The 26,697-nt window shown below is 42.1% G+C and overlaps 1 protein-coding gene across 4 annotated transcripts in view; it reads left to right on the top strand.

Moving 5' to 3' along the window:
- LACC1 (laccase domain containing 1) overlaps positions 1-25,296 on the top strand; it is a 34,085-nt gene extending 8,789 nt beyond the window's left edge. For all 4 annotated transcript variants that reach the window (XM_029602927.1, XM_029602930.1, XM_029602929.1 and 1 more), the window contains 4 exons: positions 3,607-3,788; positions 4,852-5,017; positions 14,697-14,922; positions 23,158-25,296. In XM_029602927.1, coding sequence (XP_029458787.1) covers positions 3,607-3,788; positions 4,852-5,017; positions 14,697-14,922; positions 23,158-23,332 — 749 coding nt within the window. In that variant the 3' untranslated portion in view covers positions 23,333-25,296. The remainder of the gene's footprint in view (positions 1-3,606; positions 3,789-4,851; positions 5,018-14,696; positions 14,923-23,157) is intronic.
- Positions 25,297-26,697: the final 1,401 nt, after the last annotated feature.

The following is a 26,697-nucleotide window of genomic DNA, read 5'->3' as shown; positions in this document are numbered from 1 at the left end:
AAACTCTTTAAAATGCAAGTAAATGATTACCCCTGTTGGAGAAGCTTTTTACATTTCTCATTAGATTCTTCTGTTTCATCTTCCGGAAGATAATGTGAAACTCACAGGAGTTAGAAGTAAACATTTACTGCAATGTTTAAGTGCAAAACATTTTAACAATTTTGAAATAACATTTTGGATTTTAACCTTAACTAAGTATTCTGGTGTGTCTGATCCCCTCTTTGCCTCTGGGTTTTCATAGTGACAAATGTGGTATTTTTTGGTATGTTTTAATTTTGTATTTGTAGAGTGTTGTCTAATTCAAAGTGCTGGACATGAATTACACTAAACAGTACAGCAATAAGCATCCAGTAGCAAGTAAACTAAAATGAAGCAGCAATCAAGAAAAAGGAAAGTAGTTCATTGACATGAATTGGGAGGAGAGGGACTCTCTCTCTGACAGGACAGTGTGGTTCAGATATAACATTGAGCCTGTTACACCTACATGTGCGTGTAAAAGAACAAATAAAAATGTTAAAAACAAAGGGATCGGTCCGCTGTTTGCAGATGCATAAAAGTAAGTTTGGTAGAAAATGATTATAAGCCAGGTGCGGCCCGTCAATTCTAGGTAGCAGAACTTAACATAGTAATAAAGGGAGAGAAGGACAGAAAATGGTCCATCCAGTCTGCCCAGCAAGCTTCTTACGGTAGTATCTCCCACGCTGTGCAGGTTACCCCCATGCTTCTCTTTTACTGGGTGATGAGCCTTCTTGAAAATTCAGTCGGTGCTGCTTGACGTGCTTTGCTTTTGGACTTGGCCATAGAAGCAGTCCTGTGCTTCTTTCCGTTTTGTCTGCGTGTCAGGGCCCTCATCGGTTGTCGTCTGAATCCAATTCCTCTTCCTCTTCTGCCCCCCATCCCCCACACACACACTGCTGTCAAAGTGGAGAGTGATATTGCAGTTGCGTCAAAGGAATCAAGGCTTATTGGTTACAGGTAGTAATCCCATGCCTTATGTTAATTAAGGGTAATAACTGCTGCTCCAGGACGGTTATCCCCATGCTTATCAGTTCCCCAGACCATAAAACTTGGGGCCCTCGTTGGTTTTTGTCTGAATCTAATTCCCTTTTTTTTTTCCCCCAATGTTGGTGACCTCTGCTTACTGCTGGTAGTTAGGGAGGGACACATTGAATATGGAGTCCATGATATGATATCAGAGGAGGCCTTTGTAGAAACCAAACTGCAGAACATACCTTAGCTAGTAAATAGAAAACATGCAGAAAGTTGGACCAGGAGAACGGGAACTTAGAAAACATAGAACAGGAAAAAGTCAGGCAGAGGCCTATAGCCAGTGATCTAGATGGTTGAAAAGGTGTGCCCCACATCTGAAGAAGGAACTGAAAATTCATGCACTGCAACAATTATCTTTTGATGATGATTGTGTTAATCCAATTAAAGGTTATCACTACCTACTGGTTGACTCCAACAAGACCTCCTGCCAGCTGTGGCTTGCTGCTACTGTCTGCTGGAGTAAGATAGTTTTAAGGTGTTGACAAACTAAGTTAATGATTGGGGAAGATAGAGAGGAGCTTCTTCTTTCACCTGTTTACACTATTTTATTAGAAAACCTTTGGGAATCGGATAAAAAGTATTCTTACATACTAAATATGATTATCAAAAATCACATTAATTTCATAATGAGGGACATATTAAGATTCTGAATGGTCTTTAAAATGAAGTTGGGGGTGGGCCCGGTGACTTAATGATAAGCATTGTATGCTGCTATGCAAAGGACATGGGTTCTATTCCTGGGCCAGGCTTCCTCTCCCTGGGCTGACGGGGGTGGGGTGGGAGTAGGGATGCTGCAGAAAGGGGAGACCCTGTCATTACAAACTGGCGATACCTAGTGACTAGTCTTGAGGCCCATGAGTGCAGGGTACCGGAGGAAGCCTTGATATGTGGCCCCTGACGAAGGATTGATGCTGCAGTGACTGGGCTAAGTGAGCAGGGCATGCGATATAAAATAGAAGAATAGCCTTTGGTAGTTGCACATAGAGGCATATAGAGCTGATTTGATCTGGAAATTCAAGTGGGCACCCTCTCCCCGGCTTGGCCACTAGATGTCACTGTCCCTGTATAGAACACACTATCAATGAGCCTTCCATTCCTCACAGCCCCTCCCAACCCGGAGGGTCTGGATTGGATGCCTCAACTCTATTTAGCCCAGCCATTTTAGATCTCTTTGAGATCAGTTTTAAGGAACCTTGAAACGGTAAGGATGTTTAAGTTTTACACTTTGGTGAGGCTTCCCAGTTTCACCCTTGGAGTTTCATTTGGAACTGACACCTCATTGTGTACTCCCTGCCAGAGGGTCCTACTCACACAGATTTACAGATTTTTATGCCTTACTCCCTTTTGGGGCGAAAGGGCTCTCACCAGAGGACTGAAAACCTCTAAACCCAAAGAGCCAGTGATGGTTGAACGTGTATCCAGTTTTATATTTAGAAGTATTCTTTGGACATGAACAGTGTGGGAAGGTTTTTGGATCCCCTCTCCCCACAGGGATGGCAGTGCTGGCATAGCCTGATCCCGTTTGACGTTTCCCTAAAAGAAGTCCCCAGAAATATCAATGAAAGAACAAGATCTGGAGACCACCCAAAGGATCAGTATGGGCTGGGTGTCTAGAAAGGAGATGGAGTAATAAGGTAGGAGTTTTGCTGTGAAGTGGGGACCCCTTGTACAGGATCGCCGGTTAGCCGTTGGGTGAGCTTTGAAAACACAAAATCACCAGGCGCCTGAAACAAAGGTCACCTACCTACAGAGAAAATTATTAATGTATCAACGGTCAGCATTAACTGCACAATTTAGGGAACAATTGACTTTTATTTAATTATTATCCAATCAGTAAACTTTAATTTAACACCCCAAGCCTGGTCCTGTCTGATTTTCCTAGCTTCCCACCCCATGGGATGCGATTATGTTCTAACTACACTCCACACACACCAAAAAGCAAGAGCCCCATGGTCCGGGCCATAAGCGAGAGCTTCTCCCCATAAAAAGAATCCCCCCCCTGGGTTAAGAGTTAAGCATGGGAGAAAGTTGCTAGCTGGAGCAGCACCAAAGAAAAAAATAAATGTGTGCCCTCGGGATTAAAACCCAACAAAGGAACAGGAAGACGCTGCTGGGCCCCCAAAAAAGCAACGATTGGTTCTTCTAGCAGCAGTTCTTACTAGTTGCACTGACGATGCCAAGGTCCTTTTGTGTATTAGAAAACCAGTAGCTTTTCATGTGTTACCCATTCTTCCCTGAAGATCAGAATCATAAAGAGCAGATTCCAGTCTCATTTTAGTAAGTTCCAGCTTCAGTTGGTACTGATACAATCTCCTCTTTTAGAAGACTTTGTTCACTTATTTGGCGAAAGATTAGATTTGAGGCCTTTTTTTTTTTTTTTTGTCTTGCTAGAAATATCATTAGGCTGATTTTTTTTTTTTTGTTTTGTCTACAGTGACTTAAAATCAAAACATGTCATTTTAAAACAACTTTCTGCTCAGTTGATTTCCTTTTAAATTCCGTTCCATTTTGCTAAAGCTTGATTTTAAAACCTGGTTCTGCTTTTGTCTATAACAGATAGGCTGTTCTTGCACGGGTTCTCGACGAGGGCGGGAGGGATATCTTACATTCCCACCCTTAGCTCCCTGAACCTCTTCAGCAGCTCCAGGCGCAGGGATCCGACGGCTGTGGTGAGCGAGAACCTGCGGAGGCTGGCCCGGGCTGCAGGCTTCAACCCCGAGGCCTTCCACCTTGTGAAGGTAAAAAGGATTGCCTCTCAGGAATACTCCCCCCTTTTTTTAGAATCTACATCTGCAATAAGCCTTTGCTTTTTGACCAAGCCTTGGAGCTTTCTTTCTGGCCTTTTAAAAGATGTAAATAGCAAGGGTACAAGCATGAATAAACTTTGATAAAAAAGAGCATAGATATCTTTGTTAGGCAAAACTGTTGAAAACAGAACATTTCACTTTTATGGTAGAGATTGAGTATCAGGTTAGCCTGTCAAAAATCCATTACAGTAACTGGGTGAAAAAAAAAAAATCTTTTCATGTTTAATAAATGTTTCAAGGTGTAAACTTTCAGGACAACTAAGGACCCTTCCTCAGGCATTGAGTAGTCCTGAAAGCAGGCATACACTTCAAACATTCACTAGTCCTGCAACCCAATCACCTTTGTCCATCTGCTTTGTTGAATTCTTTTTCCGCAAATTAATTCTGAAACATGTCGCCGATCAGGATTTTGTTTTAAAGTAGTAGAGCTAGGCTGCAGTCAGTGTCATCCTTTGAGGTACCGGTGAATTGTTTTGCTGAAATGTTTTATTCTTTTATTAATTGAACTTCAATAAATATTTTTTCAAAACTTAAAAAAAAAAAAAAAGTAGCAGAGCTAGTCAATAGCTACAACACTGCAGTAGAAATTAGAGCTATTGCTTTGCTTCATCTTGAAGGTACATTTATACTATGTTAATAAAGCAATATTGATGCAATTGAATTTTGAGTTGTGAACTAGTTATAAAAGAGGCACGTGATACGGTTACTTAATCTTGACCAGTTTACTGCACACAGCGGTCGCCCCAGACAGGAACAAGGGGCATCATTTTTTTTTTCTTTCTCGTGTAACGGGATATGACACAGTGATGCTAGGCAGTATTATAACAATGCTTGTAAACATCACTGCACCCTCTTCAGGAGAATAGCAGAAATACTGTACGACAAAAAAAATTGCTGTTTTGCTGACACTTGTTAAACTGTCCTCGTACAATTGCAACGTGAATAGATTTCTTCTTAATTTCAGACCCGTTTTCTTCTTGTCTTGGGATGGTAGGTTGATCATGCCAGTGAGGTCTGGGTCATGGGAAAGCCTGAACCGGACAGCTACGATGGAATAGTAACCGATCAGAAAGGTGTCACCATTGCAGCTCCTGGGGCAGACTGCATACCATTGCTTTTCTCTGATCCCATTAAAAGAGTTTGCGGTGCTGCGCATTCAGGTAATATTAATCACAATTCAATTATTTTATTGAATACAAAATTTTGGGGCCGATTTACTAAACTGCAGCACGGTTACCGCAGGGAAAACTGTTGCTGGATTCACTGAATTGCAGTATCAAGTAACACAGATTAGTAAATCCCGTGGTACTTTTTCAGGTGATCCTCTTTGGAGATGGGGTGGAATGAGGAGGGTCCCAGTAGACCCCCAGAGGTGTTTTTTCTTGGGCCTGGGGGAGGGGGTTTCTGGGGCTGTCCCCAGGCAAATCAGAATGTGCTTTAATTTCCCCTGGAAGGCTCAGAACGCTAACCACATCTTTTCAGATGTAGTTAATCGGGGGGCAAAAAAAAAGTAATACCATTTGCTAACTTTGATGCAAGCCACATTATTTAACATGTGACAGGGATTGCTGGTACCATTTTGGAAAATGGCAGTCACTGGGTCCAGAGCATAGAGGTTGCTCTGGGTATCCACTAGACCATTGATCCCCAACCCTGTCCTGGGGGCCCACCAGACTGGCTGGTGGGCCCCCAGGACAGGACTGGGGACCACTGCACTAGACCACCAGAGTAGATTTGGTAAGTCGGGGTGGGTCAGCTGGGTGGGCTAGAGGTCAATAGGGGAGAGGGGACGGGGGGAGGGCTGTTCGTTAACAAAGGGCAGGGGTTAGGGCGGGACCTGTGACCAGGGTTTCTCACAGCTATAATCTTTTCTAGGGGAACTTCAGCTGCCTCCAGGGTGGGTGAGACAGGAAAGCTTTCAGAGACCCCTGGGATGGGATGTTTGCTTAGGGAACCAGTGGGCTCTACTTGCAAATAATGCATGCTAAAACGATAGAAAATAAAACACAAAACTTTGTGTTTTATTTTCTATTATCATTTAGTTTCTGAAACTTCAGGAAATGACATAAACCATGTCATTGACATTATCTGTTTCAAATGAAAGCACATCCCCATTGATTAGTTCATTTCAGGTATCTGAGTATGCATTTAATGTAATTAAATGTACACCTTATGGGAGCAGATAATAGGCAAGAATCCCAAATAATAGGCAAACTTCATAATAGGGTCCTACTAACTTTATCTGGTCTTGGAGCTGCTTGCATCAAGCAGGGATTATTATCCTTATGTGATGTTCTTCCCTACAAGAGTTTAGGACTGCTCATAATAAAGGGTTAGGCACTATTCTTTGTCTTCAGTAGTTTATCCCTCTTTGGGTTTGTTGTATCTGCCTGTAGAAGCAGGGTTCTGTACTTTCTAAATATGCACGTGAAGATGCTTCTCCCCCAGTCCTTGGCTGAAAGCTGGATTGAAACTAAAAAAAAAATGGCCTTATTGGAAGTTTCCTTTGTTCCTAGTGGCCAGGGGGGGAAGGACAGTCATGCAGAGAGCCAAACCTGTATAAAATCTGACCCTTTCCCCCCTGAGCCTCTGAACTGTGGAAAAGCAACTGCTCTTGGCTCACCTACTAAACTCAGCAGCTTCAGAAAGATTTTTGTCTTCCTCACCCCAAGGTTATTGTAAAGATCACCTCTGCTTTCCTCCATTGCCATTGGTGCCTCACAGAGCTGTGTAAATAAGAAATATGATCTCTTTGCCCTGTGAAATGCTCTGGTTCTGCATAACGTCTACATGCATGCGGTGGCGGTACCTTATCTGTTTTCATGGACCTTGGCAATCGCAGCCGAGCACTTTTTTATTTTATTTACTTATTTATTTATTTAAAAGAATTTATATACCACAAATTAAACAGGATCTGTCTGACTAAGCGGTTTACAAAAATAAAACATACATAATAAAAATACAGAAATTAAAACAAATACAAATACATCCAAAATGTTTAAAAAAAACTGTTAAAAACTACTAAAAAAATCAAAAGCAGAATTTTTATGATTCATGCACATGAGCTTGAGTGTACTTAGAAATGTACCCTAGTGGTTTGCCATTTTTGCAGCCTGCTGTACTCTCTCCCCCCTCCCCCCTAGGGGGTCTCCCATCCAAGTTGTATTCAGGTCCAGTTTTGCTTAGCTTCCAAGATTTAACCGGTTTGGGCTTATTTAGAAGGGTGGTTCTGGGAACTTGAACTTTCAGAGGCATTTCTATTGGTGGAAATTGCTTGCTATAAAATTCCCTGCCCAATTTGCAGGTAAACTTTTATGCACACATAGCCTGTATGTGTGTGTGTAAGTTTATGTGCAGTGAGCAGAGGCCTTCTTGGGAAAGAAGCTGGGGAAGGATTTGCACTTGCTTGGGTTTTCAAAAGTATGTGTGTAAATTTTTCCTGAAAAAGTCTGTACACAAATTAGTAAGTGCTGTTGTATGTGGGTAGTTTTAGTGTGATCATTTTCAAGGGGAAATTATGCACATAACATCTGCACATAACATCTGCACATGTTCATTTACAATTTATATGGGCTATTCCCAAAATTATTCCCTTTACGCATTTATAGATTAAACCCCCCCCCCCCAAAAAAAAACAAAAAAACAGGTGAAGCAACAGCCAAAAGAAGTGGGATGGACATGGTATATGTTTGAATGAACAGCAGATGGCACTGTAAGCCTGTCTGAAGTTACCAGAATGCTTTCCTTCCTACACTTGAGTTACTTCATGTAATATGCTATTACAGGTTTATTTCACCCCCCCAAAAAAATACATGCGCATTTTTGGATGCATAGTAACACATACTGAAAAATGATTGAATTAGCACAAGCTTGAAACTTGTTAGCAAGAGCAGCAACCATCATTCATTCAGCCATTCATGCATCTTTGATAAACATTTCACATATACATTTTAGAAGATTCAGAATTCTCTTACCTCATGTGTAATACAGGGTCTTGGACTTTAAAGAGGTTAGATCAGTGTTCTCAGCTCTGTCCTGGAGGCCCGTCAGGCTATCTGTGAATAAGTATGCATAAAGAAAGTGTGCATTCTGTAGATATCCAGCATATGCAAATCTTTCTCATGCATATTTATTGTGGACATCCCAAAAACCTGACTGGCTAGGTGTACCTCCACGACCAGGTTGGGAAACACTGAGTTAGATAAAACCTACAGTTTGCATTAAAGCTGCACTAGGGTTTTACTTTTTTAAGTTATTAACACGGAAATGATCAGTAGCTAGAATAGAAGCATTGATGATTGGTACTTCTGCTGATAAGTTTCAGACTTGTAATAGGTTTTCGTTTTTTGTGTGGAAATTTTCTATGTGAGTTCTGAATGCAAAAAAACTTTTGAAACTGATGGTTATGCTATGAGCAAATTTATGGATGGCTATCATCAGGGGTACCTGGGGTCTTGGATGGAGAGGAAGAGAGCAGGGGGTTGAATTAGTGGAGAAGAGAGTTCGAGAGAGCTGAGGATTTTGAGGGAGGGGGGGTCGAAGCCTGGACAGGAGCAGAGAGAGAGAGAACCCTGGGGGTGGAGAGGGTCATTGAGCCTGAGAGACAGAGAGAAAAAGAAAGCAGGGTGGAGAGTTATTTGAGCATAGGGGAAGCAGAGAGGAGAAGGTGGTGGAGGGCAGAGTGAGATAGACTTCTGGGAACTAAGCCATGCAGATTGCTGGAGGAGAGAGTGTTTTGGGAGGGAAGTCAAGACTGTGGAGGGAGAGATGGAAATGTAATGCCCCCTTGACCACTTTCCTCGCGGGGCATCAGGGCAGACTCTGTTGGTCCTCATGTTCTTGGTGCCTCCACCTAGGGAAGAAGGTGTTAGTGGGTGGGATTTCTCTCCCTTCACCCCCTGAAAAACAAATGGGTCTGTGAATAAGGCTGGCGGTATGTACAAATATATACATGTTTAATAGACTATATAAGTATATACATGTCTTCATGACTATGTACAACTCTAATAGGATGTCAAACAGCACACTTATCTACTCGTGGTTAATAGTCTCAGGCCACGCAACTATATACATTTCTACAAGGTAGCAAGAACATTTAATATTTGCCAGTTTAGGATTGTTGGCCCCCACAGTTTATCACCATATAGAATAGAAGGGACTTCTTGAGTTCCCGCTTAATCAAGTGTTATTGTTATCCTACCCCTTTTTTTCCCTAGTCTCACCCATGTGAAAAACTGCAACTGGGCTGGTGGGAAGTATTAACTTGGGGCATCTGTTGTATCTAACCCACTGCCATCTTGTGCCACTTTTGCTCCGCTGAAAGGTCTGTGCCAGTGCTGGGTCCATGCCCCCCTGGGCAACTGACTTCGCCTCCTGGTCTGTTGCTAGGATCCATGCCCTCCTGGGGACCTGATTCCGCCTCCTGGTCTGTCACTAGGGTGCACACCCTTGTGGGGGGGGCCTGACTATGGCTCTGGACCCTCCACTGGGTGCTCCTTCTTCCTGGGGGACCACTTGATCTGCCACTGGAGTCCCTCACTCTCCTGGGGACAGCTCAATTGCTGCTTGGGTCCACACCCTCTTGGGGGACCGCTCGATCTGCTGCTGGGGACTTCACCCTCCGGAGGACCGCTCAATCTGCCGCTGGGGTCCCCTTCCTCCTGGGGAACTGCTTGATCTGCCTCTGGGGTCTACATCCTCCTGGGGGACTGCTCGATCTGCCGCTGGGGTCCCCTTGCTCAAGAGGGAACCAGGGTCCCCTTCTTTGGTGGGAGTTTTTTTTTCTTGGCTTGGGTTTACAGCTCTACTAGGCCCATGGCTTGTTTAGTATTCAGCGATTCAAGCCCTCCGCAGTCTCAGCTTTCATTGGTTTTAGCTCTGCTAAGCTCATGACCAGTCGTTCATTGTTATCCAGTTTGGATGGGTCACCTTCTCTCAGCCAAAAGGCCAAGACCCAGGCAGCACCATGGAAAGAGAATGTACGCACACTCCTCTATGCTGCCTGGACTTTTTTTTTTCTCTGGTCTGCCAACTGGGTAGTCAAGGGTCTGACGCTTCTTGTTATGGTAAGAATCTGTTTGCTTCCATGGACTGTTTTTTTTTTAGTACATTTTTCTCACTAATCCCTCTCTCATGCAGAATTCTCCAATGTAGGACTTTTCCAGTCCTAGTTCTGCAATTTAGGATTTTGTTATCCTTTGATTTAAAGTGATATTTCACTGCAGGTTATTAACAGCAATCCAGGGGGCTGTGACATGCAAATCCCCTACCTGAGTTTCTGACTCATCTATTCAGTGGTCATTTAAGCACCTTCACAGTAAGGAGTCTGGCAACCTTTTCAATCTTGTTCTAGGTTTCCTGGGCTGGCGGATTATGTTACATAGCTGCATTGTCCTTTTTCTTCTTTTTCTCTGCTGTAGTTTTTTTAAATGGTAGCTTGCTCTTTACCCGCTCTCCCTTGGGAGCGGGGGTTTCGGACAGTTGAGCCTAGGGATGGCAAAGGGAGAAATTTAAGTTGGGGGATTGAGCCTGAGGAGAGGATCAAGTTGGGGGAGGGAGGGGTTAGGTCTTATGATAGGGGAATTCTGCACAAAATATAAAACATATGCACCTTTGAGTGATATCTTTTTTTCTGAATTGCATTTAAATTACTCAAAGACAGTGATTATAGTGTGGTGTTTGGACAAATTATACAGAATTTTGCAATACTGTGCACATAGGGGCGGATTTTAAGAGCCCTGGTCGCCTAAATCCGCCCAAATCCGGGCGGATTTAGGCGAGCAGGGCCCTGCGCGCCGGTAGGCCTATTTTACATAGGCCTACCGGCGCGCGCAGAGCCCCGGGACTCGCGTAAGTCCCGGGGTTTTCTGAGGGGGGCGTGTCGGGGGCGGGCCCGAACCGCGCAGCGTTTTCGGGGCGTGTCGGGAGCGTTCCGGGGGCGGGCCCGGGGGCGTGGTCACGTCCAGGGGTGTGGCCGCGCCCTCCAGACCCGCCCCCAGGTCGCGTCCCGGCGCGCTAGCGGCCTGCTGGCGCGCAGGGATTTACGTCTCCCTCCAGGAGGCGTAAATCCCCCGGCAAAGGTAAGGGGGGGGTTTAGACAGGGCTGGGCGGGTGGGTTAGGTAGGGGAAGGTGAGGGGAGGGCAAAAGAAAGTTCCCTCCGAGGCCGCTCTGATTTCGGAGCGGCCTCGGAGGGAATGGGGGTAGGCTGTGCGGCTCGGCGCGCGCCGGCTATACAGAATCGATAGCCTTGTGCGCGCCGATCCAGGATTTTAGCGGATATGCGCGGCTACGCGCGTATCTACTAAAATCCCGCGTACTTTTGCTTGCGCCTGATACGCCAGCAAAAGTACGCCTATTCGCGCGGTCTGAAAATCTACCCCACAAGTTTTAATTTTAAGGCACTGAACTCCCCCAGGAGTTTTACCTTTTATTATTTATTTTTTGCTTGGTTGGATTTGGGATTTAATTACTTGCCTTTTGAAGCCCAAGTTCAAGGCAAATTGCATTGCAGGTACAGTAGGTATTTCTCAGCCAGAGAGGGTTTACAATCTAAGTTTGTACTTTAGATTTTATCAGGGGCAGAAGGAGCAGCATTGGGAGAAGCAGGATTTTTAACCTATGTTCTCAGCCTATCCACTGGTGCCATTATAAGCAAACCTGAGTAGCCAGGAGCTGTTTTCAGTTCCGCACAAGTCCAAAAGGTCAAAATGTGATTTCCTGTTTTCTGATTCTAGCTAGATTTAGGCTCTAGGTTGGTTTTTTTTTGTTTTTTTTTCAATCCCATTATACAAGTTGCCTTTCTTTCTACCTCTCCGTGCAGCTGTTATCAGGTAGATACGTACAATCTCTAGGATTATAACAGATTTCCTTATTTTTCTATTAATGTTTATATGATATATATAAAGAATGAGCCACTATGGCCAAAAAAGCAAGGTACCTCTCTCAAAGATGTTGCAGTACTTCCCCTAAGAGGGACGTGAGTGTTGTTTCAGCAAATCCCATGGAGATCAGCCTAAAAAGGAGAAGCCAAGAATGAAACCCAAAGTCTCTTGTTTGGAAGTACATAGCTTTAAATAATAACAGACCAGTCCTTTGGATGCAGTTTACAATGTATTATTTTGAAGTCAAACTCCTATAACTCTGTTTTTACTACTACTAAACACTTCTTTAGCGTTACTTGATGTACACAGTACTGTTTTCAATACTTTAAACTGGGGAAAATCAGATTAAGAAAAATACTTTGCCTTCAGCCAGGTCTCGGAGGCACAGGAAAATAAAGAGGGTAATTTTCAAAGGAACTTCTGCAGTGTTAAAAGCCAAAATGGCCTTTTACAAAATTGCCTACCTGATATGCAGGTAAACTTACATACATGTTTCGTGCTTGCACAAGGGTTTACTTGGACAGAGCAGATTCATTTTTGGGGGTGGGGTTAGGAAGGGGTTTGCATTTATGTGCATACTTTGGCAGAGTGGAGAAGAGAACTTATGCCCTAGGACTTCTCCTGAGCATTGATGTAGTGCTCAACCACTAAGCCATTCCTTTTTCCTTAAAGAGAGACTTTTTTTGGCCTGGTCCAGTTGTTCAGAGGCAAGCATATCTGGGTTATGCCTGGGCCAGACCTCTGCGCCCCAGTCTGGATAGGATTTTGGGGATGCTACATAAGGACATAAGAAATTGCCATGCTGAGTCAGACCAAGGGTCCATCAAGCCCAGCATCCTGTTTCCAACAGAGGCCGAACCAGGCCACAAGAACCCAGCAATTACCCAACCACCAAGAAGATTCCATGCTACTGATGCAATTAATAACAGTGGCTATTCCCTAAGTAAACTTGATTAATAGCAGTTAATGGACTTCTCCTCCAAGAAGTTATCCAAATCTTTTTTGAACCCAGCTACACTAACTGCACTAACCACATCCTCTGGCAACAAATTCCAGAGCTTTATTGTGCGTTGAGTGAAAAAGAATTTTCTCCGATTAGTCTTAAATGTGCTACTTGCTAACTTCATGGAATGCCCCCTAGTCCTTCTATTATTCGAAAGTGTAAATAACCGATTCACATCTACTTGTTCAAGACCTCTCATGATCTACAGAGACAGCACTCGCAACTACTGGGGGGGGGGGGGGAGGTAGAACGTCCTGGCCAACACTCAGTGGGGACACCTAATGGCTTGTCTTGGGGTCCACATTAACTGGGATCTAGAAGGAGTCGTGGTGCATAGAACCTGCCTGAGGTCTATTGCTGCGATGTTATGCTCTGCTTGTATACTGCTTCCCTCAAATAAGTGTTTCATCTAAAGTGGTTCACAACAACGCAATAAATACTTTTATGCAAGGCATCAGGTAAAATATAACAAAATCTAAAAAAAAGGTACCTAGTATATAAATTCATATATAACAATTTAAAATGTACGCCTCCTTTACTGACTAAGGAGGAATAAGCTACTGGGCCATCTAGTGTGCTCATTTTCCCCTCCATACCTTGGTACCCCCACCCCCCAAAAAAAGACAACAAAATTTTTAATTCTTTCTCTACCTCACCCAGTCTCACTCCCACATAGAGGGAAGGAAACATACTAAACCCAGGGTTAACAAAAGAAACTTGCCTGCTCTTGATGACACTTTGAGAGAGAACTTAGCCCAGCAATAGCACTTACTATTAATCATCGCTTCTGTAGCACTACTTGACATACGCAGCATGCATAGCGCTATACAAAAACACATGAGAAACAGTTCCTTTTTAATATCTAATCAAGATAAACACACAGGGCAAAAGAAACTTTGGAATTTCATTTATTAAGAAAATGGTTAATATCAATAAGGTTGAGAGCAGGATAATCAAGGGTTACGTTTTAAAAGCAGCTCACAGCGCTATATCCCAGCAGAGGCCCATTCCGATTGAGCTGGAAGCCCAGGAGAGCAAGAGAAAACTGAAGGGGCAAAAGAAAAGCAAAAATACATTTTGTGTCTATGGTTAAAACTTTCAAATGAGGCCTAATGTGGGTATGCAGTGTCTTGATTTTACCCTACCCTTGTTTGTAGTTAATTTATGACTGCAATAGCATTAAATCGGAAAGAAACTGAGGTTTTCTTTGGGGCGGATTTTCAGACTCCGCGAATAGGCCTACTTTTGTTTGCGCTCTAGGCGCAAACAAAAGTACGCTGGATTTTAGTAGATACGCGCGGAGCCGCGCGTATCTGCTAAAAACCTGGATCGGCGCGCGCAAGGCTATCGATTTTGTATAGCCGGCGCGCGCCGAGCCGCACAGCCTACCCCCGTTCCCTCCAAGGCCGCTTCGAAATCGGAGCGGCCTTGGAGGGAATCCTCTAATGTCCTCCCCTCACCTTCCCCTCCCTTCCTCTACCTAACCCACCCGCCCGGCCCTGTCTACACCCCCCCCCCCCTTACCTTTCTCCGGGGATTTACGCCTCCCGGAGGGAGAAGTAAATCCCCGCGCGCGATCGGGCCTCCTGCGCGCCGGGCCGCGACCTGGGGGCGGGTACGGAGGGCGCGGCCACGCCCCCGTACCCGCCCCCGAAAGGCCGCGACGACCGGGCCCGCCCCCCGACACGCCCCCCTTGGAGAACCCCGGGACTTACGCGAGTCCCGGGGCTCTGCGCGCGCCGGTAGGCCTATGTAAAATAGGCTCGCCGGCGCGCAGGGCCCTGCTCGCCTAAATCCGCCCGGTTTTGGGCGGATTTAGGCGAGCAGGGCTCTGAAAATCCGCCCCACTGTGTAGAAGCAAGACGATATTTTTAAGTTATACTGAATACATAATTCTGTGGACTTTGTGCGTCATGCTAATGTTTGAAAAGGAAAACCATGCTTTCTATTCTCAGGATGGAAGGGCACCTTGCTGGGAGTGGCGATGGCCACAGTAAATGCTATGGTGGTAGAATTTGGCTGCAGTCTGAAGGATATACTGGTCGTCCTTGGCCCTTCTGTCGGACCTTGCTGCTTTACACTTCCCCGGGAAGAAGCAAAGAAATTTCATGCTATACACCCAGACTGTGTCAGGTTCTATGACTCTCCAGAGCCTTACATTGACATAAGGAAGGCAACACGGTGAGTATACTTCTAATACTGATGCATCAATATTCATTATGAGTAAACTGAGTGCTTACCGTCTTTCTAATCACTAAATGGCTGGAATACAGGATAATAATTCCCTACAAATGCCATTTTGCAAATGCAACTGTGCAAACAGTTTTCTTCTGCTGATTTAAAAATATCATGTACTTAAAACCCACACAAATAAACATAAGCTTACAGCTATACAATCTAGCCTATCTGCAGCTCTCACGGTATTTACAAAGGGATAGATTTAAAAAAATACACGCATGCGTCCATGTGCCTGCGATACCCGGCGCGCACATATTATAAAATCCATTGGCCGCAGGGGCGGGGAGGGTGAACTTTTGCAAACTTTGCGCGGCGACACAATAGGGCCTTCCGCAGTTCACTCCCAGTCGGCTCCAATTAAGGAGCGGACTGGGAAGGAACTTTTCTAACTCCCAGCCTAACCTTCCTTCCCCTCTCCTCCCCACCCCCTAAACCTAGTCTACCTTTCACCATTTTTAAAATTTTGTTACTTACTGCTCCTCAGGAGCAGGCCAGCGCGCACTTCCCTGGGACAGCGGCTAATGGCTCGGCACTTGTGCACGTATCGCCACTTACGCGCGTGGCTGGGCCCTTTTGAAAATGCGCGCAGCACAGGCAAGACCCGGCCACGTATATAAGTGGCAATTTTTACGCGTGCCGGGCGTTTAAAATCCGGCCTTAAATGTCTAGTAGTAGCTGCTTATGTAAGGGAAAACAATATCTGTGTTTTTTTCATATCTGGATGACTGGCTGTCATCTTGTAGGTTCCCCCTTTTCTATGACTAGGCTTCCTCGTGAAATACAAAATTTCACACAACTCCAACCTGCTAGTAAAGATCATAGGAGCTCAGCTGATCACCTAAAAAGGCAACTACTGTTCATGTTCCATTTGTTATCTACACATGAGACGAGCTTAACGGCTCTTAATACTATATTGGAATCAGTATTCCCAACCACTGCTCTTCAAAGTCAAGATTATCAGACTACTCATTTGCTTTCTGCAATGTTGGACTTAGCCTGTCAATCTACTATGTGATCAAACTTTGCATCCTCTGTAAGTTCAACATATACCAGCAATGGATGCCTCCACACAAGGCTGAGGTGCACATCTCAATGCCATGTTAAGTGTTTATTTACAGCCCACAACAATGTGCTTCCAAGGGACTTGGACATCCTATGACATGCCCTGCCACAAAAATCTCTTAGAACTGAGTGCCATTTTCATGGCAACCCTTACTTTTGAAAAATGGTTAAAGTCCAGACAGATAATCAAGTAGCCATGTACTATACAAACAAGCAAGGAGGCATGGGGTCTGCAGCTCTTTGCAGAGAAGTGCGCAAAATATGGAATTGGATGATTTTTTTTTCCAAAGCATTTTTATTTGGGGACACGGAAAATACATCAAGAACATCAAACAGAACATGGTAACATGCCACCCAAGTTTTTCAACTTATAACAACCACAAATCCCCCCCCCCCTTTTATGTAGAGAATCAATTGGATAATTTTAAAGATACTTCTTCCATGAAAACTCAATGCTCTAACAGGCTCACTTAGCTGTCGACTTCAGCCTCATGAGTGGTCTCTTCATCCCAGTATAGGACATTAACTTTTCAGCTGTTGGGGAGCACCACAAACAGATTTCTTTGTAGCCCCATCAAATCACAAATTTCTCTTGCTCCAAGAGACCAGAAGCAGATGCTGTAGTATCGGATGCTTTTGCATTTCTATGGAGCTCACTCATTCTCTATGAGTTTCCTCTCATATCCTAAGCAATCTTCAAGTTAAAAAAGGACAAAGGAACAATTCTATTTATTGTACCTTTCTGGTCACATCAGCTGAGGTCTGTCTTTCTGAGAGAGCATGTTCCACATCACCGTCAGATGTCACCCATTTGTATGGCTGGTTTGTCCTACTGTCTGTGAAGAACACCTGTTACAGGTAAGCAACTTTGCTTTATTCAATTAACACAAATATTATCTGAGGATATTGTTATGCATTAACTTTTGAGACTACATAAATCCCTCTTTCAGTTGTTTATTTTTCAGATTATATCTGTGGGAGGGATCCTTATGTTCTTAGAAGCTCATATATATATCATCTTCTTTGGATAATTCTTATTTTGGTCAAGCAAAGGGTATCTCTGTCTGCAAAAGAACTCGGCTGATAAAAAAAAGTGAGCAATAAACACAATAGCTTTTACTTGGGCTGCCTTCAGAGTTTGAAGGAATATGCAGATAATCAGTTATTTTGGGTTGGCTCATCTTCCCTTCCAGAAAGGCTTTTGCATGCTTGAAAAGAACAAATCATCCAGTTAGACTGAATCAATCAAAGAATTACTATGTAGCTGTAAAGTAAAGTACAGTATACAAGTAAATTCCTCAATAGAACACAGACGTGGCATGATGCTAGTTCAGGACTTAAATGAAAAGCTTGAACCACTCGCACTGGAGTAGGGCCTTTTTCTTGTTGCTGACACTATAGATAGGTTTCGCTCTTCCTTATGTTAATTCCTTTGATCTGTAAATGTACATCATGCATGCCTATAGGAAAAATTAAGCAAAATGCTGCTGGTTTAATGCATATTCTTACTAAATGGGGTACAGTTTTTATGACCTTTAGTCAATAAAATGCCTGTGTCCATTTTAGCTGGATTGTATTTTAGAGCCTAGCATCAAATCTTAAATGGCAAATATTTTTTCATTCAGAGCACACAGTTGTAACCAGAGTAGAAAAGATTTCACCCGTTAAGAAAACTTATCCCATGCAATAAGAAGCTGATCATTTTTCCAGTGTACTTTTTTAATGTACCAGACTAAGGAGTCAATGTAATAAGACCTGAATATAAAATGTGAGCTGAACTTTACTCGTGCACTAAAAAAGACTTAATTCTTACTGCAGTAAGCTAGCTATTTATTTATTATTTTCACGATTTCTATTCTGCTGATCTGCCTAAATCAGCAGTTTACAGTCAACATACACAGTAAAGTATATCAAAATCTCACACAACATGAAACATAAATATGCTAAAACAACAAATAAGCAACATTGCTATACATCCCTTGGAAAAGAGAAACAAAACATGGCTTAACAGATCGATGAGTGCTCAGTCTGGGAAGGCTAGAGAAAAGTGAGATGTCTTTTAAGTTCTGCCTAAATTCAGAAAGATCCCACTCTGCTCTGATAGCTACAGGAAGGCTGTTCCAGAGAGCAGGGCCTGCAATACGAAAGATCCGCTTGCGAGAAGTTGTTAAACGGGCAAGGGAGAGCGTTGGAATCTCAACCAAATGCTGTGATGAGAAGCGGAGGCAGTGGGTGGGACTTATAGAAGACACAATGGCTGGCGGGACCAGGCCGTGGAGAGCTTTAAATTTGAAAAGAAAGTCTTTAAACTCCACCCACCAGGCTATTGGAAGCTGGTGAAGGCTAACTAGTCGGGGAAATATGGTCACACATTCTGGTACTTGAAATGAAACGCACTGCAGAATTCTGTATAAGTTGGAGTATCTGTAAATAGGTATCGGGGAGCCACAAGAATAGAACATTGCAGCAGTGCAGTGAAGACAGAATAAATGACTGAGTTACAGTTTGAAAATCTGAGTGAGTTAAGGAGGGCTTTAGAGAACGCAGTAGCTGCAGCTTGTAGTAAGATGTGACTGGATTAAAGAATCAATATATGATTGCATGGAAAGAGAGGAGTCTGTTAATACCCCCAGGTCACGAGCCTTTGATCGAATAGGTATAACATGCCCATCAAACAGAAACTCTACAGGGCCAGTAACCATTTCAGTCTTTGATAACCAGACTATTCCAGTTTTCTTGATATTCAGGGCAAGAATGTTACAGCACAGCCACTCTAATCCTGAATAAGCAGGTCGATAATGTCTCTAAAACAGATTCCAATGTGGGGGAAACTGGAAAAAAGAATCGGATGTCATCTGTGAACAGCTTATATGAGACATCAAAACGGGAAAAACAGCATAAAGGGGCCAGATAAATATTGAACAAGGTTGGAGATAGTGAGGAGCCCTGTGGGATGCTTGTAGCTAAAGGGTATAAGGCAGACGCTAATGATATGCTAATGCATTGGGAGTTAATGAAGTGTGTTAATCCAATAAACATATTTGTGCACTAATTAGGTTTTCTGTGCATAAAACCAGAGTACAGGATCTCAGCACCATGAACTCCAGGTTCAGTGCCGTAGACTAACATTAACCACAGGAATTTTAATCCACCTTTGAGCAAGAGTTACATTTTGAACATTAATAAAACCATGGGTTAAGCCTACACAACTTTTGGCTTATTAGGGGAGGTAATAACTAATGCCATAAATAGCGTGATTTGCATGGAGGAGCGCTAATTTATGTACACGTTTTTTGTTTGCAAAACTCCCTGTTAAATTGGGAGTAAAGATCTACGCACAAAAATGTGCACACAACCAATCACTAGCATGTGTGTAAAGCCTAGCACTTCGTACTACATTAGGGCCACGATTGGGAGGTTACAACATTTTTAGAGCCTATATTGGAAGAACTTGGTAGAATAAAATTCGTATTTCCATGGCACATTCCTTAACTTGCATTCCATCCTAGTTCAGTTGAAATACAGGAGCAAGAGACAGTAGAGAATTACAGCATTGAAGGCCAGAGAACTTAATTGTGTCTGACTACCAGGAAAAAATATATGTAAGGGAATCCACTAGAGAGGTTTGATTTTTAAAATTATTCTGAAATTATTGGTAACTAAAATAAAATCTCTGAATGCAATCCTATAATTATGGCTTTCATTGATATCCAAATATTTATGGAAGCCTTTTTTTAAATATAATTACGGGCCTTATTTACTAAGGCTTTTTTCCAATTTTGTATCTATGGGGAAAAAAAACTTAGTAGATCAGGCCCTAACTTTGTTGTGATTATTTTTCTTTTTAATTATATAAACCTGCTTAGGTTTATATAAAATAAGAGGTCTGATGCTAAGTTTTTGTGCCCATGGTACCAACTCTATGGGTTCAAAAAATACAATGGTTGGGTAGATGGTGAACTGGACTTGGCTCAGAGGCTTAAGGGCAATATTTTCTACTGCTGTACAGGAAAAATAGAAACTTCACTTTTCCCCTCTGGGGAAACTCAAACCCACTACCTTGGGATTTCTCAATTAGAGTATAATAAAATGATTTGTATTTTAATATTATCAAAAACTTTTTATTCTTCTGGGCTATCAGCAGTTAATAATAAAAATCACAAAAGAACGAGTCTCAGAATTCCATAGCAGACTCAACAGTTGCAATAAAATAAAACACAATTGACTTTTGCTCTCCCTTTAGCAGTGCATTTAGATCTCTATCTCTTATTCCAAACAACCCATGGTATGGTTATTCATTCTTCCTGCATAAGCTCATCAATTCCCACATCATCTCACTGAATTCTTCACGGAGGGGAAACTTCTAGAGAAGGCCATAGGATGTACCATAATATAGTTTGTCCATATGTCCTCCCATCTGCTTCTTGGCACGTGAGGATCCTTGGTAACAGAGGGCCTGCTGAATTGGAAGAACCAGCAGGCCCACAGGGATTCCCTGAATCATTTCAGTCTTTCCCTCAAACTCCTACTGCAGAGTCACCAGAAACCATCTCAGTTTTAATTATCTCAGGCCACGCTCCTCCCTAGAAGTCATCTGTCCAAACCCTTACTTAGAGAGAGAGGCAAAAACAGAGCCATCCTCTTCTGTAACACCATAATGCCCTTACAACCAAAATTAGAGCTTAAGTGGAAATGTTGAACCAAGGTAAAAGGAAACATTGCTAGTGGCATAGGACCAGAATTTAGGACCTTGGTCCCACTTACATTTTTCGTGAGAGAAGAATGAGCTCCACAAGCTTCCACTTTCTGATGTTTCTATCCTTCAGAATTCTTTCCTATTAACTAATCTTTCCTTTTTAAACTAAACCTTGAGGTGAAAATGACTGTCAAGAACAGGCAAAATTACAATAGATGAGCAAAAGAAAAATCAAAATAACTGTCACAACAAATGTTAATTAGTAAAAATGCAATTTCAGTTCTCTCGGTACTGACCTGAGTAGGTTGCAAGAAATTTTAAGTGACCAACAAGATCTATGGGAGCCCTAAAAGCTTATGTCCCTTACTAACGGACGCATAGCTATGAGGTCAGAGAGGAGTAGTAACGGTTTTCAAGATCTGCATTCTTAATACTGCTAAAATCATTATAAGGTTATGATTTTTTTTTTTTCCTTTCAACTTGTGGCACAAGAATTTACCCAAAGCAGATAACTCAGCATATACCAACCTAGAACTCCACTGGTGCTCTTAATGAGATAATCTGTGATCCACTCTGAGGGAGTTCACAGAGGATCGAATTTCAAAAGCGTTGCACGTGCTAAAAAGCCCATGCGCGCAAGTATGTGGGCCGCATGTGAGTGACACGTATTTTAAAATCCATAAGTTACGTGTGTATGTATGCGTACGTGAATAATTTAAAAAAAAAAAAAAAAAAAAAGGGCAGAGTTGTGGGTAGGATATGGGCATTCCAGTACGGGGCCAACTGTTAAGCATGTAACTCCGTATTTTAAAACCGGAGGCCACAGCATGCAGCAGCTTGTTAGCCATGTAACTTTATTTCTGTTCCTGAGGAAGAGCAAGTCTGCAGTTCTCACGTTTTTGGCCTTAGATGACAGAGTGAAGGGTCTGAGTCAACTTGGGGGTGTGTGCAGAATGAAGAACCAGAGGGGTTTGGATGACTTCAAGATTAACTGGGCAAACTGGTGAACTAATTTTGAAAAACTGGGAATGATCCTTGCCCGAGTATGTTGTTTTTTGTTTTGTTTTTTGTTTTTTAAATCCGCTTATGTCCTTTTCTAAATGCTACAGTAAAGTTGACTCCCTGACTTCAAGGTTGGAGTCTCTTGCTCAATATCACCAGAGAACAGTGAATGAGCATTCAGAAAAAAATTTGCTTATTAGAGAATGCTGTTCAGAAAGTGGAATCAGTCAATGCCACATCAATTCCGGAACGTGGATTTCTTACTCGGAGATTGAACTTGGTTGAAAATCGTTTGCAATGTCTGAATCTGTGTTATACTAATTTTCCTAAGGTTATGAGTGAGCTTCCCCAGTTGACTCTCTTAGGAAATTCTTTGTGGGTGTTTTTTTTTTACATCTATCTTTGGAGTCAGTTCCTGTTAATACAATTTTTTCTTCCTTTTAAGATAAACCCTGGCCAACAAGTTGCCTCTTAGGCTTCATGGGATATGGCTAATTTGACTCAGTTTTTGGAATCCGTTTCTATTGAAATAATTGAAAGGTCAACCTTGCTAGTTTCCTTCTTTAATGAGCATGATGTGAGTTATATAATGAAAAGTTACTTTAAAAATATGACGGACTTTTCTGGGTCAACCGGTCAGGATTTATCCCAAATTTGGCTAGAGCAAAGCAAGAGAGAGACAGAATTTCAGACTCTGCGTCAAGAAGATCAGGATTTGGGGGCTTCAATCTTACTCAGATACCCTTACAAATGTGTCATCAAATTTAGAAATGAGTGTTATATCTCTTCTGTTCCAGAACAGCTTAAAATGTTTCTAGATAGGAGGAAGCTTGCTGCTTTCTCTGTGTCTTCTATAGATTAAGATCCGACTAACCCTATGTGTAAAAGGGTTTGGGTTTTATGTTAAAGCCTTTTCCTAAGAGTAGTGTGTGTTTGTTTTTCTCCCAGCTTTTCCTCTCCTCCCCTCCCCCTTTTGGTTAGGAAGGTCTAAATTAGGAGTGAATATTGTTTGTAAGATTTACTTTTATGAATTTGATCTTTATTTCTTGATTATTTGTATATATCTCTGAAATTACTGTGCAAAGTTTGTTCTTTGTAATACTTTGAAAAGTATAAATAAAAAGTTAAAAAAAATGTCCGCTTACATACATGCATTAAAGCCGGCAAAGTCTTATGGAAGGTATGCGAAATAGGTTTGCTCGAGTACCCTCTTACGTGCAGTAGATCTGTTTTAAATCGTGTATGTACAAGTGTGTGCATGATTTAAAATGAAAGCATATGTCAGCTTGCGCGCCAGTACAGGAGTGAATGAGCGCCCGTGCACTCATTTTAAAATGAGCCTGTGCTTACTTTAAGTATTTTGCCACTTTATTTGCTGGCATAATTCTGACTCTTGTACATTTGTTTCTTTGGTTAAGAGTGCTTTTGGAACATGGAGGAATTCTACCTCAGAATATTCAAGATGATTCTGTGACTGACAGGAGCCAAAACCTTACTCTCTGCACATCGTGTCATCCAGATAAATTCTTCTCCAATGTTCGTGATGGCACTAACTTTGGTACCCAGATTGGCTTCATCTCAATCAAGGAATGATGCAGCTTCCTGTTCTGAAGTAGTAACTGGACAGCCATCAGTACGTTGAAGAAGTGGTTTACAGACAAATGTTAGTATTTTCTAATTTGCTCAGGAAATCTCCACTAATGGACATAAACCAGCTTCCTTGACCATGAAATCATCAAGACACTTTATTCTGGAAATGCTGCATAAGTATCTTTTGTGTTTTGTTTTGTTTTTTTTTGTAAAGTCCACTATGTTTTATGTAGACGATTAGACTGTTAAAGGAGTATTGCTCTCATATCCGTTGTCACTTGGATAGTTCATGATCCGACTCCTCATACTTCAATAACCACTCTCTATGAAGGACAGTAGTGTAACTTCAAAATACTCCCTGGGAAAATTATTAAATTATTGAGAAATGAGGGAAACCATAACAATGATAAATCAATCTGGTCTGCAGTTCTTATTAAATTTAGATTGAAGGTGTCAGCAAGCTTGTTGGTGTGTCCAAGAACCTGAACCGCCCGGTCAGTTCAGTCATCCACCTTATCTAATAATGGTATTTATACATATTTTTCAAGACTTTTTTTTTCTCTTTTTAAGCGCATATAAAATAACTCCAGCAGTCCTGATTTGTAACTTTAAAGTAAGCCCAACATGACCGATGTTTTGCTTAACCAAGTTACTTGGAGTCGCTGAGACCTGTTGGCCCTTGATATATGATGACAGCCTGATGAATTTTTCAATGAATATGTTTCTATCCCTGATGAAGCTTGGTTAAGCGAAACATCAGCCGTGTCAGGCTTACTTTAAAGTTACACATCAGGACTGTTGGAGTTAGTTTTTTTTAAACTCTTATAAAATATCTTGAAAAATATTTACAAATACCATCATTAGATAAGGTGAATTGATTATTACGTGGTTGAAGTTCTTGGACATGCCAACAAGCCTGCTGACACCTTCCATCTAAATTTATTAGGAACGGTTGACCAGATTGATGTATCATTGTTTGTGGTTTCCCTCATTTGTTTTTTGGCATTTCATTTGGGTTACCTTGGGCTTCTCTGTGGGAATTTTAATTAAATTATTGAGCCACATCGTTCAGCTGTATGCAAAGATTCTTGGAATGCTAAATTTGCTATTAACAGAGCATCTGCATTTTCTTTATTGTATTTCCTATAGTGTCAGTGGAGACATCCATTTATATGTCTGACAGCTGCAAAACATCTTTCTTGCTCTCTCTCCATCACCCAGACCTCTGTCTTTCTCTGTGGCTGTGCCCTTCATTCCTCCCTCTTCTCATGGAAGTACAGGGACAGTAAAAGCTTTGTTGCCTTCACAACTGCACCTCCCCTGTCCTGCGCTTCCTGTTTAGAAAGGAGTTGCAGAGACAGGAGGAGGACAGAATTGTAGTAGCAGGAACTGTGATGTTTTTACTGTCCCCTAGTAGTACTGTACAGCAGGTGCTCTAGGTTTATGGTGTGCTTCTTCTACTTTTCACCTGTCACAGTGTCAGCTATGCCACTGCTCCCCTGCTGCTGTGGGATTGGCAAACCAGGTAGGGAAATCCAGCCTAGTGGTTTTCTGGAATATCTGGGAGACTTGGGCTGTCTGAGAAAGCAAGTGCACACTTTCTGGGAAGGTCCTCGCAAAATCACTGTGAGATTGATCTAATTGTCACAACGCACCTAAAGAGTGTCATCTTTTATTTTCAGTTTAATATTTGCAGATTCTCAAGATGGCAACACTTTCCTGAGGTGGAATCAGATACTGGGTATATGCAATGTCACCCCCCCAGATAAATATTACGATGAGATTGTGGCTATGCTGAAAGAACATTTCTCATCCAGGACATCTGAAATAGCCCACAGATTTCAATTCAACAAGAACATAAGACTTGCCATACTGGGTCAGACCAATGGTCCATCAAGCCCAGTATTCGGTTCCCAACAGTGGCCAAGCCAGGTCACAAGTATCTGGCAGGATCCCAAGGGGTAAATAGATTCCAAGCTGCTCAGCCCAAGCAGTGGATTTCAGTAACTTCACCTTAATAATGGTTAATGGACTTTTCCTCCAGGAACTTGTCCAAACCTTTTTTTAAATGCAGCTACACTAACAGCTTTCACCACATCCTCTGGCAACAAATTCCAGAGCTTAATTATGCATTGAGTAAAAAAATATTTTCTCTTATTAGTTTTAAATGGATTACCTAGTAACTTCATTGTGTGTCCCCTGGTCTTTGTATTTTTTGAAAGAGTAAATAATTGATTAATGTTTACTTGTTCCATTCCACTCATGATCTTAAAGACCTCTATCATATCTTCCCTTAGCTGTCTCTTCTCCAAGCTGAAGATTCCTAACCTCTTTAGCCTTTCTTCATAGGGAATTTTTCCATCCCCTTTATCATTTTGGTCACCCTTCTCTGTACCTTCTCTAATTCTGCTGTCTTTTTTGAGATGTGATGATTAGAACTGCACACAATACTCAAGATGAGATCACACCATGGAGCAATACAGAGGCACTGTGATATTCTCTGTTTTATTCCCCATTTCTTTCCTAATAAACCCCGGCATTCTATTTGCTTACTTGGCTGCTGCTGCACACTGAGCAGAAGATTTCAACATATTTTCAACAGTGACACCTAAATCTTTTTCCTGAGTGGTGACTCCTAATGTGGAACCTTGCATTATGTAACTAATTTGGGTTATTCTTCCTTAAGTGCATCACTTTGCATTTGTCCACATTAAATTTCATTTGCCATTGTATGCCCTGTCTCCCAGTTTTGTAATGCCTTCTTCCAATTTCTCACAGTCCTCTTGCGATTTAACAACTTTGAATAATTTTGTGTCATCGGCAAATTTGATCACCTCAGTTGTTCCCGTTTCCAGGTCTTTTATAAATATATTAAAAAGCAGTGGCCCTACAACAGATCCCTGGGGCATTCCACTATACACCTTTTTCCATTGGGAAAATTTACCATTTAACCCTACTCTCGATTTGTATCATTTAACCATTTGGCAATCCACAATAGGACACTGCCTCCTATCTTGTAATTTTTTAATTTCCTAAGAAGTCTCTCATGAGGAACTTTGTCAAAAGCTTTCTGGAAATCCAGATACATTATATCAACTGGCTCACTTTTATCGACATGTTTGTTTATGCCCTCAAAAAAATGTATCAAATTTGTGAGGCAAGACTTCCCTTGGCTAAATCTCTGTTGGCTTTGTTCCATTAAACTATGCTTATCTATATGGTCATCAGTTTTGTTATTTATAATAGCTTCTACCATTTTTCCTGGCACAGACATCAGACTCACTGGTCTGTAGTTTCCTGGATCATCCCTATTGATCCATTTTTAAAAACTGGCATTACATTGACTTCCATCCAGTCTTTAAGTACCA

Source organism: Rhinatrema bivittatum, chromosome 5, assembly GCF_901001135.1.
Source record: "Rhinatrema bivittatum chromosome 5, aRhiBiv1.1, whole genome shotgun sequence".
Classification (NCBI taxonomy): Eukaryota; Metazoa; Chordata; class Amphibia; order Gymnophiona; family Rhinatrematidae; genus Rhinatrema; species Rhinatrema bivittatum.
Note: the sequence above shows the minus strand (reverse complement) of the source record. Positions and strands in the feature narration are given on the sequence as shown.